The sequence below is a fragment of the Balaenoptera physalus genome, assembly GCF_965194825.1.
Source record: "Balaenoptera physalus genome assembly, chromosome: 11".
In the NCBI taxonomy this organism is placed as follows: domain Eukaryota; kingdom Metazoa; phylum Chordata; class Mammalia; order Artiodactyla; family Balaenopteridae; genus Balaenoptera; species Balaenoptera physalus.
Window position 1 is genome coordinate 87,075,993 of NC_138896.1, and position 15,783 is coordinate 87,091,775.

Genomic DNA, 15,783 nt, shown 5'->3' on the forward strand with positions numbered 1-15,783 from the left:
TGGCAAACAAACCTAGGCTATATGATAAGTACTGTGAAAGAAATGAACTGAGGTGGGAGAGAGAGAGAATAATATTGGAAAACCTACTTTAGATGGAGTGCCTAAGGAAGGCCCTGAGGAGCTGACGTTTAAGCTAAGACCTGAAAGATAAGGGGCAAGTCATTTTGATGAGCAGAGGGGAAAGTTCAGAGGGAGCAGCACATGCGAAAATCCTCAGGTGGAAAGAGTTCAGGATGTGACGGTGGTGGCTGAGGCCTAGTGGGTGAGGGTAGTGTGTCGGGGGTGCTGTTGGAGAGCTAGACAAAGCCTGCCGGGGGGAGTCTTGGTGGGCAGTGGAAAGGAATCTGGATTTTATATGAAGCATAACGAAAGCCATTAGAAGCTTTTATTATTGAAGTAGTCCGGAAATGGAGTGGCCATTTTTTTTTTTTGTTTTTGTTTTTGTTTTTTACGGTTGGGAGCATCTTTGAGGCAGGCTAAGCACTCCTGAGGGAGTTCTGTTTTGTCTACTACTGTGTGGCCAATGCCTGACACTTCGTAGGCACTCAGCACTTGTTGGGTGAATGAATGCAACTTCACATGTTTGCAGAAGGCTTGAGCCTCGGCTTCTAAGGATTAAGTGAGATGTAGTACAGAGCCTGACGTAGAGCAGATATTTAACTGTTTCCTTCCTCAAGTTTCTAGAGCAGGATTGAAGGGCTGTAGAGCTGAATAAGGAGAGAGCTTCTGGCATGTTAAGTTTTCATTTGGAACACAGAGCAGACTATTCAGAAAAAAACCCACCAAGAGTACATTCACTGGTGCATGCTTTTAGGAGAGCAGTTTGAAATAAGTATTAGCGACCTAAAGATGTTCATAACGTTTTTTTTTTAATAATCTTTTTTTTATATTTATTATGTAGTTACTTTTATTTATTTATTTTTTTGGCTGTGTTGGGTCTTCGTTTCTGTGTGAGGGCTTTCTCCAGTTGCGGCGAGTGGGGGCCACTCTTCATCGCGGTGCGCGGGCCTCTCACTGTCGCGGCCTCTCTTGTTGCGGAGCACAGGCTCCAGACGCGCAGGCTCAGTAGTTGTGGCTCACGGGCGTAGTTGCTCCGCGGCATGTGGGATCTTCCCAGACCAGGGCTCGAACCCGTGTCCCCTGCATTGGCAGGCAGATTCTCAACCACTGCGCCACCAGGGAAGCCCTGTTCATAACATTTAACTCAGTGAAGATAATAGGAAAACATGAAGTAAAAGAGGAATGGTGATAGATGCATCTCATGGACTATTTAGGGGCCATTGGTAACAGTGCTTGTGAAGAGCATGTGCTATAATAGTAACATGGAAAATGCTTATGAGATTAAAAAAAAAGAAAGAAAAAATACAACACTGTACCTGTACACATCTGGTTCATGCCTAATTAAAACTTGGTAGCCAAGGGGAATTGGTTCCAGGTCCCCTGTGGATACCAAAATCCACAGATGCTCAAGTCCCTTGTATAAAATGGTGTAGTATTTGCATGTAACCTGTGCACATCCTCCTGTATACTTTAAATAATTTCTAGATTACTTATCATACCTAATACAAGGTAGATACTGTGTAAATACAATATAAATGTTATGAACATAGTTGCCTGCATGCAGCAAATTCAAGTTTTGCTTTTTGGAACTTTCTGGAATTCTTTTTGCAAATATTTTGAATCTGCATTTGGTTGAATCTGACGATGCGGAACCCCAGGATATGGAGGGCTGGCTTTATTCCATTCCTTAAAAAAAAAAAAAAAAAAAAAAAAAGCTGTATTGAAATCCTCCAAGATGGAATGAAATAATTTTGATAGTAGCCCTACTTTTTTCTTCTACCTTTTCAATGCAAAACAAGCAAACAAACAAACATACCTCCAAACCAGTCTTTCCTTCCAACCTGACATCTTCTCTCCCTTTTCAGTACTTAGCTGTTTCATCGACCTTGTAGTTCATCTGGGTTGTTACCTGAGTGAAACCAAAAGCATCCCTGTCTCAGTTACTTTTAACTGGGTTACAGGTGAAGGAACTTCGGCACGTGTTGGTGGCTCTGCAGTGTGAAGTGCAGGCAGTCCTTTGCGTGTAATGTGGGGCCGTAAAGATGAATGTGCGAGTGGATGTCATGCAGAGTGATCTTAATAATTGATGAAAACACTTATGATTATTTAACGACCTTTAAAAATTCTTGTCAATGTTAATAACTCTCTTATTGTCGATTGTAGAAGTATAGGGAAGCGGAAAAAAAAAAAAGAAACTAACATTTAGTACAGTGTAATTTAAAACATTAAGATTGTATTTCTTTGTAAAAAAAAAAAGTATCAGAAGTAATTTTTAAGTCATATAACTTGCAATACAGAACAAGTGTTCCTTTAATGTGGAGATCTTTGCTGGCACAGCTTGCTCTGGGACATCTTTGTCCTTTTCGTCACAGCCTCTTTCCCCATATATGGTGATAAGTTCGCCTTCACTCACTTTCCTCACTTTCCTTACTTTCCTTTTCTTCACTCACTTTTCCTCATGTCTAGAATCTCTCCAACGACAGCAGAGTTGATATTCCCACGGCCAGCTAATTCTTTTATAACTCCTTTTACATTTGACTTGAATGTCACTTTCAGCGGTAACCACTTGTCATTTATTTGCCCCGCTTTCATGTTTGCTGGCCAGTTCCCTCTTTCAATTATCCATTTTTGTGAAATGTCACTGTGGTCACTGTAATTCACCCGTCCTGTTTGAGGACTTGTGTTCCTTGTGGCAACTGAGATGCATGCGTTTCGGTGCTGTGCAAAGCAAGGACTGCTTGTACTGTTTTTGTTTTTTTTTAATATTTTGTTTTTTCTTTTCTTACTTTAGGGAGGTGGTTCTGAAAAAGTTTCTTCATAATATTTGTGTCCTCTCACTGGACCTGCCCTTCTGCTGAGAACCACTGGCAGAAAGGGACTTGAGGGCAGTGGCATGGATTATGTTGTCAAGGCTTCTTAGGTGGGGTAAGAAAACAGAAGAAAAGATAAGAATGAAGTTGAAGGGACGTTTTCAGGGTTTTTTGCCTCATACCTTTCTTTTCTGGAAGGCAGCTTCTTAGTCTGCTTTCTGGAGTCAAGGAAGTTAGTATCTGCTGATGAAGCATTATCTCCATATCTCTAAGGGATTGGGAATTATGCTGCACATTCTCAAGCTCGCTTTGTGTGACTTGTTTCTCTTCGTCATTTAGGTCAGAGTGGGCAGGTCTTCCTTTTTTTGCTCATTTTTGTGTTGAGTAGGCAGTCACCTAGACAGAGGTATATTCTCAATTTTGATCAATCAGTGGAGCATGCAAGGCACCCTTGGAGACCACCAATCGTCTGGGACCACAATCGAGAACCACTGCCGTGATGGAGGCATTTCTTCTGTATTTCAAGTACGAGGAGATGGAGCTACCTTTCCTTTCTCATTTTTCTTTCAGTATAAGAGGGGGTCCTGGGAAAGTTTTAGAATCTGAAATTTAGCTGTAAATGACTTAATGTGCTTTTGTACCACTTCCAAACCAAATGCTGTGTGTTCAGATATAAGTTTTAAATATTAAAATTTTAATGGTACACACAGAATTTGAGTAACAAAATGCCAAATAGAGGGAAGATAAAAGTTGTACCCACAGTTTTTCCACCTCCACGAATCAGGTATTGTTACCTGTTTAACCAGACATATGTGTGAACCTTTGCTCTCGTACTTGGGAAGAGCCAGAGCCTGGAAGATATGGTCCCTGCTGTCAGGGGTGTGCAGTCAAGTGGGAGCAGACATTTAACAGAAAATAATACGAAAATTAACCATGTAATTATGCATGGTGATAAAAAGTAACCATTTACTGAGCACTTTAATGTGTGCTTATGCAATTTTTTCAGAGCAGAAATCATATGGTTACAATTTTGTCTTCCCTTTTTTTTTTTTTTGTATTCTGGTTAAAATAAATAACCCATAAATTCACATCCAAGCATCATAAAGAAATTTGAACAGTAGTGTTTCTCAGTTTTTTTGCGTTTGACGCTGAATCGTTCCTGCACACGTCGCGTGATTTGGTTTTTCTGTTGTGTGAATCCGTGGGTGATTCTTGTCCACGGGGCAGAATTTGAGGAGAGCTTTTCATTCATTATTGGTAAGGAAAGACTTGAATTTATCGATTTTGTATATACATTTATAGTTCAGTTTAATATATGACTGTAATCTTCAGTCTTTGGTCAAGTCCTCCTTCGTCTTTCGCATGGGTTTTAATATTGGTCTGTCAGAAATAGGGCACCAGCAAACTTGGAAGGATATTTACAGTAACATAACACTAAAAATGATAACTCATATTTATTGGTAATTGAGGCAGGCATTTTGCTAAGCATGTAACAGGCTCATGTAGTTGTATTTAATTCTCATTTAATCTCACTCAGTTCTCAAAAACTCTGTGAAGTAATAGGTACTATTATTTTTCCCTTTTCATGCATGAAGAAATGTGGGCTTACCTAGGTTTAATAGCTTTCCTAGGGAGACCCAGTTGAGATTGAAGCCAGGTCTGCGTGTCTGATGCCAAAGCTGTAGTCTAAGGCAATATTTAATCTGAAAGAATTTCTGGAGAAATGGAAGAATACTCAAGTCAAATTCTAGAACCATTATTGTATTCCTGAGAATAGCCTTACCAAACAACACTGATCCTACACAGTCTTTCCCGTCAGGAGGTGACGAAAGGCAGAAGATTTCTGGGAAAGTCACCCTGAATATACCACAAAGCTGTCACTGGAGCTGTGGAATGCCAAGAGGTATAGCAGCAGGTAACACCAGGTTTCATTTGTCCCAGTGCTATGGCAAACTGCCGCAGGACAACCAGAGAGTGATTTGCTGCAGCTTTTCTTCTGAATGTTGAATCTTTCCGTAAAGTGTTTTCTCATCATCTTACATTTCCATGTGATTCAGACCGACAAACACGTGTGGAAGCCCTGCTCCATCCCAGGCACTGGGTTATATACTTAGGAGGGCCAAGGTCACTCACCTGGCTTCTGCTCTGAAGGATCTTGGTGTCAGCCATGGTGGTTAGTACTGAAAGTGAAATGTAAACAAAGTTATCCGGGGGCATTAAGGAAGTAGCCTTTAATGCTGACTGGGAGACTGGGAAAGGCTTCAGGAGGGATATGGCGTTTGGTCACAGTCTTAACAATGAAATGGATTTTGGCAGGGGTGTGTGTGTGTGTATGTGTATGTATTTGTGTGTATGTAATGGCCGGGGGGAGCAGTGGGTCTGCTGGCTGTAGTAGACAGGAGGCAAGAGGCATTGGAAGGGCCTTCCAGGCTGAGAGAAAAACCTAAACAGGAGCACAGAACTGATAAGTTTCCGGACGTTTTTGGGAAATAGAGTAGTCAGAGTGGACGAGGCTCAAGGTCAAGAGTGTGCCAGATGAAGCTGAACAGGTAGTTTAGGGTCTAGGGGTCGAGGTTCTGAGTTACCCCGTACTGAGTGCCTACTGTATACCAAATGTGACCAATGAATTCGGGTTGTTTTTGGTTTTTGGTTTTTTTTGGTGAGGGAGTATTAATTTGAGTAGCTCTACTTTTGTATGTTTGTAGTACTCATTGGGTACTTGTAGTACTCAAGTAGCAAAACTTGAACAATACAAAAATCAACAAGATAATAATAAAAATACTCCTCATCCCGAATGTTTTTCCACAGAGATAATAACTTCTAGCAGTTTGGTGTGTATGGTTCCAGACTTCTAATTATGCATAGACAAATAAATACACATTTCTTTGAAAGGTGGGATTATACAGCATATATTGTTCTGTAGCTTATTTGATTAATTAAGAATATAACATGTTTCTGTATCAGCAAGTTCAGGTCAATCTCATTCTTTTAAAGGCTGTGTAGCAATCCATTATTCTGATATAATACAACTTACTAGGTTATTTCCAGTTTTTTACTGTTAGAAACAATTCTATAGTAGACATTCTTGTATATTTATGAACTTACTTTTGTGGAAGAAATGTTTAAAAATAAAATAACTGGATCAAGTATTTTATAGTTTAAAATTTTCATTTTGCCAAATTGTCCTTCAATAGATTATAATAATTTGTTTATGTTAATACCTATAACTATTTTCATATTTTTAATCTTTTATAATGTAATTGGGAAATTTAAAATTTTGTTTTTATTTGATCACTGATGATGGGGAAGCATATTTTCATAATTTTGTTGGCTGTTTATATTTTTCTTTTGGGAATTGCTTGATCCTGTGTTTTGCAATTTTTAAAAAATTTGATGTACCTTTTTTAGGTTGCTTTGTAGTACCTTCTAAGATATGGTTAGTAACCTTTTGTTATAGTCATTAATTCATGTGTTCTTCAAATAGTTATTGAGTGCCTACTGTGTACTGGGTGCTGGGAACATACTGGTGAACAAAACAGGTATGGATCTTATAGTTTCATGGAACATACAGTCTTTGAAGAAATGGTCAGATGCTCAACTATAGAATTAGAATTCTGATCAGTGTGTGGAAACATGAGGGTCTAAACCTAGACTGGGGGATTAGGGACACAGTGCTAGAAATGAGGAAAATCAGATGACTTGGAGGAAAAGAGAGATCAAGGTGGTAAGAAGGTACCCAGCAAAGGGCTAATGATGGAGTTAAGGGTGGAGAGGTAGATGGGGGCCAGAACTTCTAGAGCCTTGTAGGCTGTACTGTGATTTTGTTCTTCATCCTAAGGGCTTTTGGAAACTTTGAAGAGTGTCAAGATGAAATTGAAATTTGTATTTTACACAGACAACGTTAGTGTAGAGGGTCAAGGCGCGCTGCGGGGAGAATGGATGGTGGAGGGGGAAGAAGGCAAGTATCACAGGAAGCAGAAGCGACAGCTCTGCAATGAGGTGGTTAAAGTCACGGTGGCCACTTTGTTGTGGAGGAAACTGAGAATGTCAGGGAGGGATGTTTCCCCGAGAAGCCATGTTAATGTTTTGCCTGGTTCTTTTTAGTTGTGGTCTAGGCCAGGGGCCTGTGATGATTTTGCTTAGTTAAATTAGACGGATGGTTTGATTTTGTCCTGTAGTTGAGCAGCAGTGAGTTTTTTTGTTTTTGCTTTGTTTTTTTCTGTTTTGCCAGCTTCATGTAATCTTGACTTTTTTCAACTCCCAGAGGAATTTCAAAGGGTCTAATTTCACTAATTATACACTTCCTCTCTACAGCCTGCCAGCACTTTTTCCATTTTTAAATTAAGGTGGTGCTGTGTATTTTATCTATATGATATCAAGATCTCAATAAATTGTTATGCTATGGTAAGGCTTGCTGGTTATCTGGCTTATGTTCTCTTTCTTTGGATTTTGTCTAGTACTTAGGATTTTCAGTGTAAGCTACCATAAATCTTGAAACTAACCCTTTGCCTGATAACCTTTTTTTAAAAATTTTTTAATTTTTAAAAATTTTTTGGCCGCACTGCATGGCATGCAAGATCTTAGTTCCTCGACCAGGGATCGAACCCATGCCCCCTGCAGTGGAAGCATGGAGTCTTAACCGCTGGGCTGCCAGGGAAGTCCCGCCTGATAACATTTTTGATAAGTGATCATAAATAAAACATTTCTCAGGCTAAAGAAAAAAAGAAATCGGTAGAGTCCCTTATAATTCAGTTGATGCTGGCTTGATTAAAAATTATAAGCATTCCTTAAAGTTTTTGTTTAAATCTTAGATATGTTGCTATGTCTCTAAATACATAGGTAATTCTTAATCTTCTGTTAGCAGCATTTTTTTCAGTCTCATGAATTTAAGTGACATTTGAGTTATAGAAGTTTGAAATCCACAGAAGCAATTAGTAACTTGATTCATGATTTACTAGATAAATAGATTCAATCTGGTCATTTTATTCTCAGACGATAAGAATTCTGATGAAAGAAGGGCTGGAGAATCAATGCATGCAAAGTAGCCAAATAGATTAAAAGAGTAATTCGCTTATCGATTAAAATTTAGCAGTAGATAGCAAACATCTCTCTGAACCCACTCCTAAGATTAAAGAGAAAATTAGAATGAAGTGCAGCTATTTTTAAAGAAACCAGTCATATCAGTCATTCTCACCAAGATTTTAGTTCTTGTGTTTTGAGAAAATGAAGAGGCAGGCAAAATATTTTGTTACGTACTGAATTTTATAAAATCCTTAAAGAATAAGTGAGAAGAATGTTGAAAAAGTTGGCTTTTTTTTCTTTTTAACTTTGCTACGTTACTTGTAACCTTTTTCCTTTGACTTAGAAAAGGCCACCTTTATATCCGGAAGGAAATCCCACATTGTCATTCTTTTACTCCCACTTGTGGTGCTCTCCTGGCCCATCTCTGTGTTCTTTTGGTGACAACTTTTTTTTTTTTTTTTTTTTTTTTTTAAAAACCTTGGGCCATCTGTACCATTTCAATTTCTTTCTGTTTTATTTATTTATGGCTGCGCTGGGTCTTCGTTGCTGTGCACGGGCTTCTCATTGCGGTGGCCTCTGTTGTTGCGGAGCACGGGCTCTAGGCGCGCGGGCTTCGGCAGCTGTGGCTCGAAGGCTCTAGGGCACAGGCTCAGCAGTTGTGGCGCACGGGCCCAGCTGCTCCGCGGCATGTGGGATCTTCCCGGACCAGGGCTCGAACCCGCGTCCCCTGCATTGGCAGGCGGATTCCTAACCACTGCGCCACCAGGGAAGCCCGGTGACAACTTTTTAGGTCATTCGCAGAGTATCCCGCATGGTCTTTGGGGTTCTGTCATGCCTTTCAGGCTGATCATATAGTATTAATGTATATGGTAATGTACTTTTCTTTCTCTTTTTCTTTTTTTTAAATTTTATTTATTTTTGGCTGCGTTGGTTCTTCATTGCTGCGTGCGGGCTTTTCTCTAGTTGCGGCGAGCGGGGGCTACTCTTCGTTGCAGTGTGTGGGCTTCTCACTGCGGTGGCTTCTCTTGTTGTGGAGCACAGGCTCTAGGTGCATGGGCTTCAGTAGTTGTGGCTCGTGGGCTCTAGAGCTCAGGCTCAGTAGTTGTGGCACACAGGCTTCAGTAGTTGTAGCTCACGGGCTCTAGAGTGCAGGCTCAGTAGTTGTGGCACACGGGCTTAGTTGCTCCGCGGCATGTGGGATCTTCCCAGACCAGGGCTCGAGCCCGTGTCCCCTGCAGTGGCAGGCAGAGTCTTAACCACTACGCCACCAGGGAAGTCCCTATGGTAATATACTTTTCTAGTGTACACTAATTTTTAATAATTATGCTAACTAATTAAAAAATAGACATTATTGCATTTCTCATCAGGGTAATTTCATTTTTCCAATTAAGTCTTGCGGTGGTTTTATGGTGAGTGGCAAGTAGAGCAGAAAGTGTTTGCTAGGTCCTAACCTTTGTACCACTTGAGCATTCTGTAAACCCAAAGGATGGAAACAGTGGATCATTTTGAACTCTGCCTGTATGTTTAAATAGTACTGATTCTTCTTTTTCTGTGTCATGGAATATATAGTTTTTAATGTCTACTTTTACTTTTTGAATAGGTAATATATTCACATGGTTCAAAATCCAAAAGATAGGAAAAGTTAGCAATTCAGCTTAAAACTTACTATATAGGAACCGTATTGAGAGTTGCCTCTTTGTAGTTCTTCTGTCTGCTTACTCTAAAATGATGTTGATTCATATCTTTAAATGATGCCTTTAGACCTTATGTGTTGACCTTTCTTTGACAGTCTCTGAGTTCATGTTTTTCTGAGTCTCTTTTTGCTTTGACTAAGCTGTAACCAGTTTTTAAAATATTCTACATATGCTTTACTGTAATCACGAGGTGAAAACTTAGTTTTTAATCAGTTTTTAAAGTGCATCTTCCCCAAAGCAACATGGTATCTCTTTGGAGATGGCTAGTTTGGGTCAGGTTTTAATGTCCTCTAGGAATTTAGCTCTTTTTTTTCCCTTCATTTATTCACTTAAATTAAAAAGTATCAAGGAATTTTCAAATATACACAAAGTAGAGAGGATACCATAGGAATCCTTACATGTGTGATTCTTAAAATACGGATCTAGATTCACAAGGAGCATTACCATTTAGAATGTAAGTCTCAAAACAATTTTTTTCTTAATGCAGATTCACTACTCATTAGTTAAAAAGGCAAAATATATAACATTTGGTGTAATTTGGAAAGATCACCGAGATAAATTGTCAAATGAAAAAAACAAGGTGCAGCATACCACTTTTTACTTAAAAAAAAAAAAGGTAAAATAAAATACATATTCATATTTGCTTGTATATGCCTAAAGTAACTTGGGAAGGATACAATGAGAAACCAAAAGTGGTTACCTGGGTTTTTAGGGACAGGAAAGGAGACTTTGAACTCTTTACCTTTCTGAGGTTTGTTTGTTTACTTTTTTGAACCCTATGAAATCATTAAAAATGAATTTGAAATTTATTTTAAAATTATTAAAAATCATTAAACATTTGTTTCAAACAGAGTATGTAATATAAAATTTACAATTTGAAAATATATCACAATAATGGTTATTTTCCCAGGACAGTCTGTAGATTTAGGTAAGAGGTGTTTTGGCTGTACTAAAGTAGTCTGTGGTATACTTTAAAACCATACTTAAAGAAATATGCTTTCAAAACTACCCCATCCCCAAAATGGCAATTTTATTGTAACCTTTTTTTTCTTTTTCTTCCTTTTTTTTTAAAGGCTGGTGGGGTAGCAGGTGTCTGTGTTGACTTGATATTATTTCCTCTGGATACCATTAAAACCAGGCTGCAGAGCCCCCAAGGATTTAATAAGGCTGGTGGTTTTCGTGGAATATATGCTGGCGTTCCTTCTGCTGCTATTGGATCCTTTCCTAATGGTAAAAATTATATTGGTATTATCACTGCTTTATATAAAGCCAAGATAATGGGATTTATTTTCAGAATGGTATGTGGTCCAACCCTATATAGAATTCCTTATATGATTGATGTAGTTGATCTCCTGAATTTATTTTCTATTCATTAATCCATTATTTTTGACTCAGCTGGTGCTATAGATTCCATTCTAGTGTATTTGTCATTAAAAAATGAGCAATCTTTAAATGAGTGGTTTTTGTTGTTGTTAAAACTCCTTGTTAGAATCCTTAAAGTGTTCCTGTAACATTGATTGTGATGTCTTACAGCAGTTCTCAACCTTGCCTGCATGTTGGAATCTCTTGGGAAGCTTTACAAAATACTTATGCCTGTGTCTCCATGAGAAGTTTAATTGGTCTGGTCTTTGCCTGGGTATCAGGAGTTTTAGTAGCTTCCCAGGTGATTCAGATATGAAGCTGAGTTTAATAACCACTGGCTTGGAGATTCTGGTGGGGCAGATGAACCTAAGAGGCATTAAATCTTTGTCTTAACTAAAGTGCTCTCAGATGATGCAACCCATTCCCACTGACCTCCTCTTTCCATTGTCTTGCTTTTGTTTTGGTTTTGAAGTTGTGTGATTTATGGCTCTTTTATTCTATAATCAGTATAATTTGTTTCATTTAATCCACCTCTTTTCAGATACTTATTTTAATAATTGTTAACTGATGCTTTGATTGGCACTCAAAAGCAGACTAAGCAAACAGAAAACCACCACCATCAAACACACACATGCACACACACACACACCCTCACACACTCACTCACAAAACCCCTGCTCCAGAAGATTCTTAAATTCTGGGGTTTGATTTCTTTTTTCTCAGTATATTTCATTAGAAATTCTTTCTTGTTAACTTCACGTTAAGATGTCCATCTGTATCCATCTGTGAACATAACATTCACATAAAGATTTGTAGAGCAAATCTTTTTGGTCCTTTAGTTTATCTCCCCGAGCCATCCTTAGAGCAGCCAACTGTTTTGAGGTTATCCTTGAATTATTTTATGTCTTAATTTTCAGTAATTGATCATAGCAAGTCACTATTGAGGACCCACTCCATGCCAAGTATAGCTCTATATGTGGGAGATGGACCTTGGTTCCTAAATTTGTCTGCATTGCAATCACCTGATGACCTGAAGAGATTTTTTTTTTTTTTTTTTTTTTTTTTTTTTTTTTTAAAGAAAGTACTGCTGTCCCACTCCCAGAGATTTGGGATTTAGTTGGCCTGAGGTGTGGCCTGGGCTTTGGAGGTTTACAAAAAAAAAATCCCCAGGTAATTTTAATATGCAGACAAGTTTGGGAACCTCTGAACTAGGGAATTGCAAAGAAATATGTTACTAAGTCCCTGTCTTTTGGTCATCCATTCTTATGATGCCTCCCTCATCATTGTAAATATTATTTTTTCTCTTACGTATTACGTAGGAATTGTTGGTAGGTGAAGTATTAGTGATGGTCTGCAGGGTACATGGTGCTCCATTAAGCTCGCAGGGCTGGTTTAGATTCCTGTCAGCAGGAGTTTACATACAGAATGTGGTTTTGAATTTCTGTATGTTTGAGAAAGTGGTGTTCTTCTTGCCCTGCTTTTCTTTTTCTTTTTTTGCCATCCACAGAACATCTTTGAATGGGAGATGCTGGGTCAAAGTGGCAGTGTTTCAGAAATGGCCTTTCTGTTTTTCTGCAAATTTTTGGTGAATTGAAACTTTTTACATGGCACTTTAAACAATTTTTGCTATTGGTTAAGGTTCTAGTCGGAGTACAGTGCATCAGTGTAACATTCAGCGGCTTGTAGACTTTTTAGAGAACGTATTGTGCAGGGGTTATGGAAGGGACTGAGGGTCGAAAGAAGAGAGGAAAAGACCTGTATTCAAGACCCTTACTCCATGTTTAGAAGGGAATGTAGAAAAACCATAGTTTTTTGTTTTGTTTTCACTCCTGGGGGGTGGGGGTGGATGGGTGGAACGTGTAGCAGGTAGAACTTAGAGCTGAATGCGACTGGAGATATTCTAGCCCATTTAGTGAGTAGGCCAAAGTAGGAACAGCCTAAATAAGAAACACAAGTGGGAATTGGGACCTGCATTAACTATATACAACTGCTTGCATGGTCATTACTCATCCTGGGACAGTGCCTCCTCATTTGGCCTGCTGTTTGTTTGTTAGCCACTGAGGGGTGTTTACAAGCTTGTTGACTTTAACTGTGGAGAACTGATTTTCACTACCAAGCTCTTTTCCTGAGTGTTTCAGACTTTACTGTGACATGTTCAAATGCCCTTCGAAAGATGAATTTGCCATTTATTTATCTTTTGTGCCTCACCTTTTATGTGAGTGATGAACATCTTTTTATTAACAGTACATGGCAAGTCTTAAAGCCTTCCTGTGCAGCTAAGATTAGTTCATGGTGATAGGGGTAGCTTTTTAGAGATTTTGATTTCCAGTTTTAATTCAGTAGTTGATTGTTTCCTTGATGTAAAAGTGAGTTGATGTAGTAAAAAGTAGCCATGGTTATTTGGAGTAACCAGCAACAAAGCATTATGGAATAGATGTTTTATTTAGTTAAGATATGTGTTTGCAGTTTTAACCTGTCTAGAAATCATTGTAGCTGATTATTTTATGACCATACATAAAGATATTTTGGATCACAGAAGTTCATATCCTTTTGTAAAAAACTTAACTAAAAAGTGTTAAGTGACTTATCAGTACAAATTGGTAAATGCCAGGTTGGCTGTTAGGCTTCCTCAGGGCAGGGATCATGTCATCTGCATGTTTGTAAGTCCAAAGTGAGGCATGTAACATGGGCTCAGTCAAATCTGCAAGAGTGAAGGGGTGGGGGTGGGGGAATAGTACATATTATTATTTTATCTTTATATTTATTTATAGCTATAAATATATACATATAATATATAAATATGTACATATATAATATATGCATATATTATATAAATAATATATATTTATATTTTTAGAATTTATTATTTGAATTTATTATTTATACTTATTTATATTACTTATATTTATTATTTATTATCTTTATCTGTTATCTCATAATTTAATAACTAGAGTTGTAATATTTTTTCAAGAAACATATCTCTTAGCAGTTTGCATATATATTTAAACTTTGTGAAAGACTGGTTTGTTTTAAATTTCAGCTGCTGCGTTTTTTATCACCTATGAATATGTGAAATGGTTTTTGCACACTGATTCATCTTCATATTTGATGCCTGTGAAGCATATGTTGGCTGCCTCTGCTGGAGAAGTGGTAGGTAATAAGTTATGTGTATAAAATACTTCAGAAATGCAAAGTATGCAAATATCTTCAGTACAGGTATTATTTCATTTCATTTTTAAAAGACAATTGTTTTTTAAATTATGAAAATCATATATCCCAATAAATGTAAATGGATTAAACATGATAGTTGAAAGACAGTCTATATAGGATGAAAGAAAAATCCAGCTATCTGCTATTTACAAGAGACACACCTCAAACATAATTATACAGAAAGAATAAAATTAAAGAGGTAGAGGAAAATATGCATGCAAATTTTGGTGGCTTCATATTGGGTCAGCATAATTGAGCTGGAACTCTATTTCCTAGAACTCCCTTTCCAGGAGGGTTCCAGGTTAGCCTGGCTACAAGAGAAAATTGCTCAAGATTTGTAAGGTGGAAGTAAAGCAGCGGTCGTGTTCATGCTCAGAAGGTTGGTGCAAGGTCAGGCACTGTTGCAGTTCATACACCTCATCACTGATCTGTTGACTTCAGGCAGCAGTCAAGCCTCCAGCTCCTCCAGCTCTCACTGGGTCTTCTCCTTCATCTTCTCTAAATTTTGAGTCAGTTGTGTGGGCTCTGTCATGAAGGGTGCCAATTTATGCTGTAGGTCACCCACATCATTGAGATTGGTGAGGGAGAATGCGAGTTCCAGTTTGTCCTTGCTCTTCCCCATTTCACATCCATGTTTCCTTCCTGATTGCATGCCTTCTAAGTTTCTGTCCCGACACTAGATGCAGAAGCAACAGTTCTACATAAATTGCTTAACCAGCTCCCACAATTACTGTTTATATCCCATTGTATAATGATATGAGGAACAATTCTCCTGGGAGATGTAGTAAACCTGAACCTGGACTAAATAGCATAGTCTCAAAATATAAAGCAAAATGTTGCTAGAATTATAATGAAAAATGAATACAGTTATTATCTTCATTGGAGTTATTCACATCTATCCGTAAAAGTCATAGGACCAGGCAGGTAACTTGTTAAGACCATAGAAGATGTGAACAACACAATGGCAAGAATGGTCTAATGGATGTGTATGGAGTTCTGCACCTAACTGCTAAAGATTATTCATTTTTTTCAAGCACACTTGGAACATTAATAAAAGTGTGTGACCCAGTAGTCCACAAAGCAACTTTCAACAAATAATGTAGAGATAATGTCATACAGATCGTTTGGTGTCTGATTATAATGAAGTAAAATTGGAAAGCAATGATGAAAACACAGGCAGTCCATCCCTCCAATGTGTTTAAAAAATTATCCAACTCTTCTGTAAATAATTCATGAGCCAGTAAATCATAATGTATGTGGTAAAATATTTGTAATTAAAAAATAATACAGGAATATGTATTTTTTCTAAACTAACACAGAGAAGAGTATAATACAAATAAGAGCTTTCCCACCCCCCTCACCCATTTACCTTTCTCCAGTCCCTCCTGCCTACTACTAATGGACAACTTCAATTAAAATTATTTTTGTGTATCCACCCAGAAATTGTCCTTTACTATGGTTACTTTCTTTTTTTTTTTTTTAAAGGATTTTTTTTTAAAATTTATTTATTTTTATTTTTGGCTGCGTTGGGTCTTTGTTGCTGCACGCAGGCTTTCTCTAGTTGCGGTGAGCGGGGGATACTCTTCATTGTGGCGCGCGGGCTTCTCATTGCAGTGGCTTCTCTT

At 38.1% G+C, this 15,783-nt stretch overlaps 1 protein-coding gene across 1 annotated transcript in view; it reads left to right on the forward strand.

Annotated features, from left to right (window-relative positions):
- Positions 1 to 15,783, forward strand: part of SLC25A26 (solute carrier family 25 member 26) — a 298,689-nt gene that overhangs the window by 162,837 nt on the left and 120,069 nt on the right. Inside the window, exons 12-13 of the mRNA XM_082412391.1 lie at positions 10,660 to 10,816; positions 13,989 to 14,098. Of these exons, the coding sequence (XP_082268517.1) occupies positions 10,660 to 10,816; positions 13,989 to 14,098 (267 nt within the window). The remainder of the gene's footprint in view (positions 1 to 10,659; positions 10,817 to 13,988; positions 14,099 to 15,783) is intronic.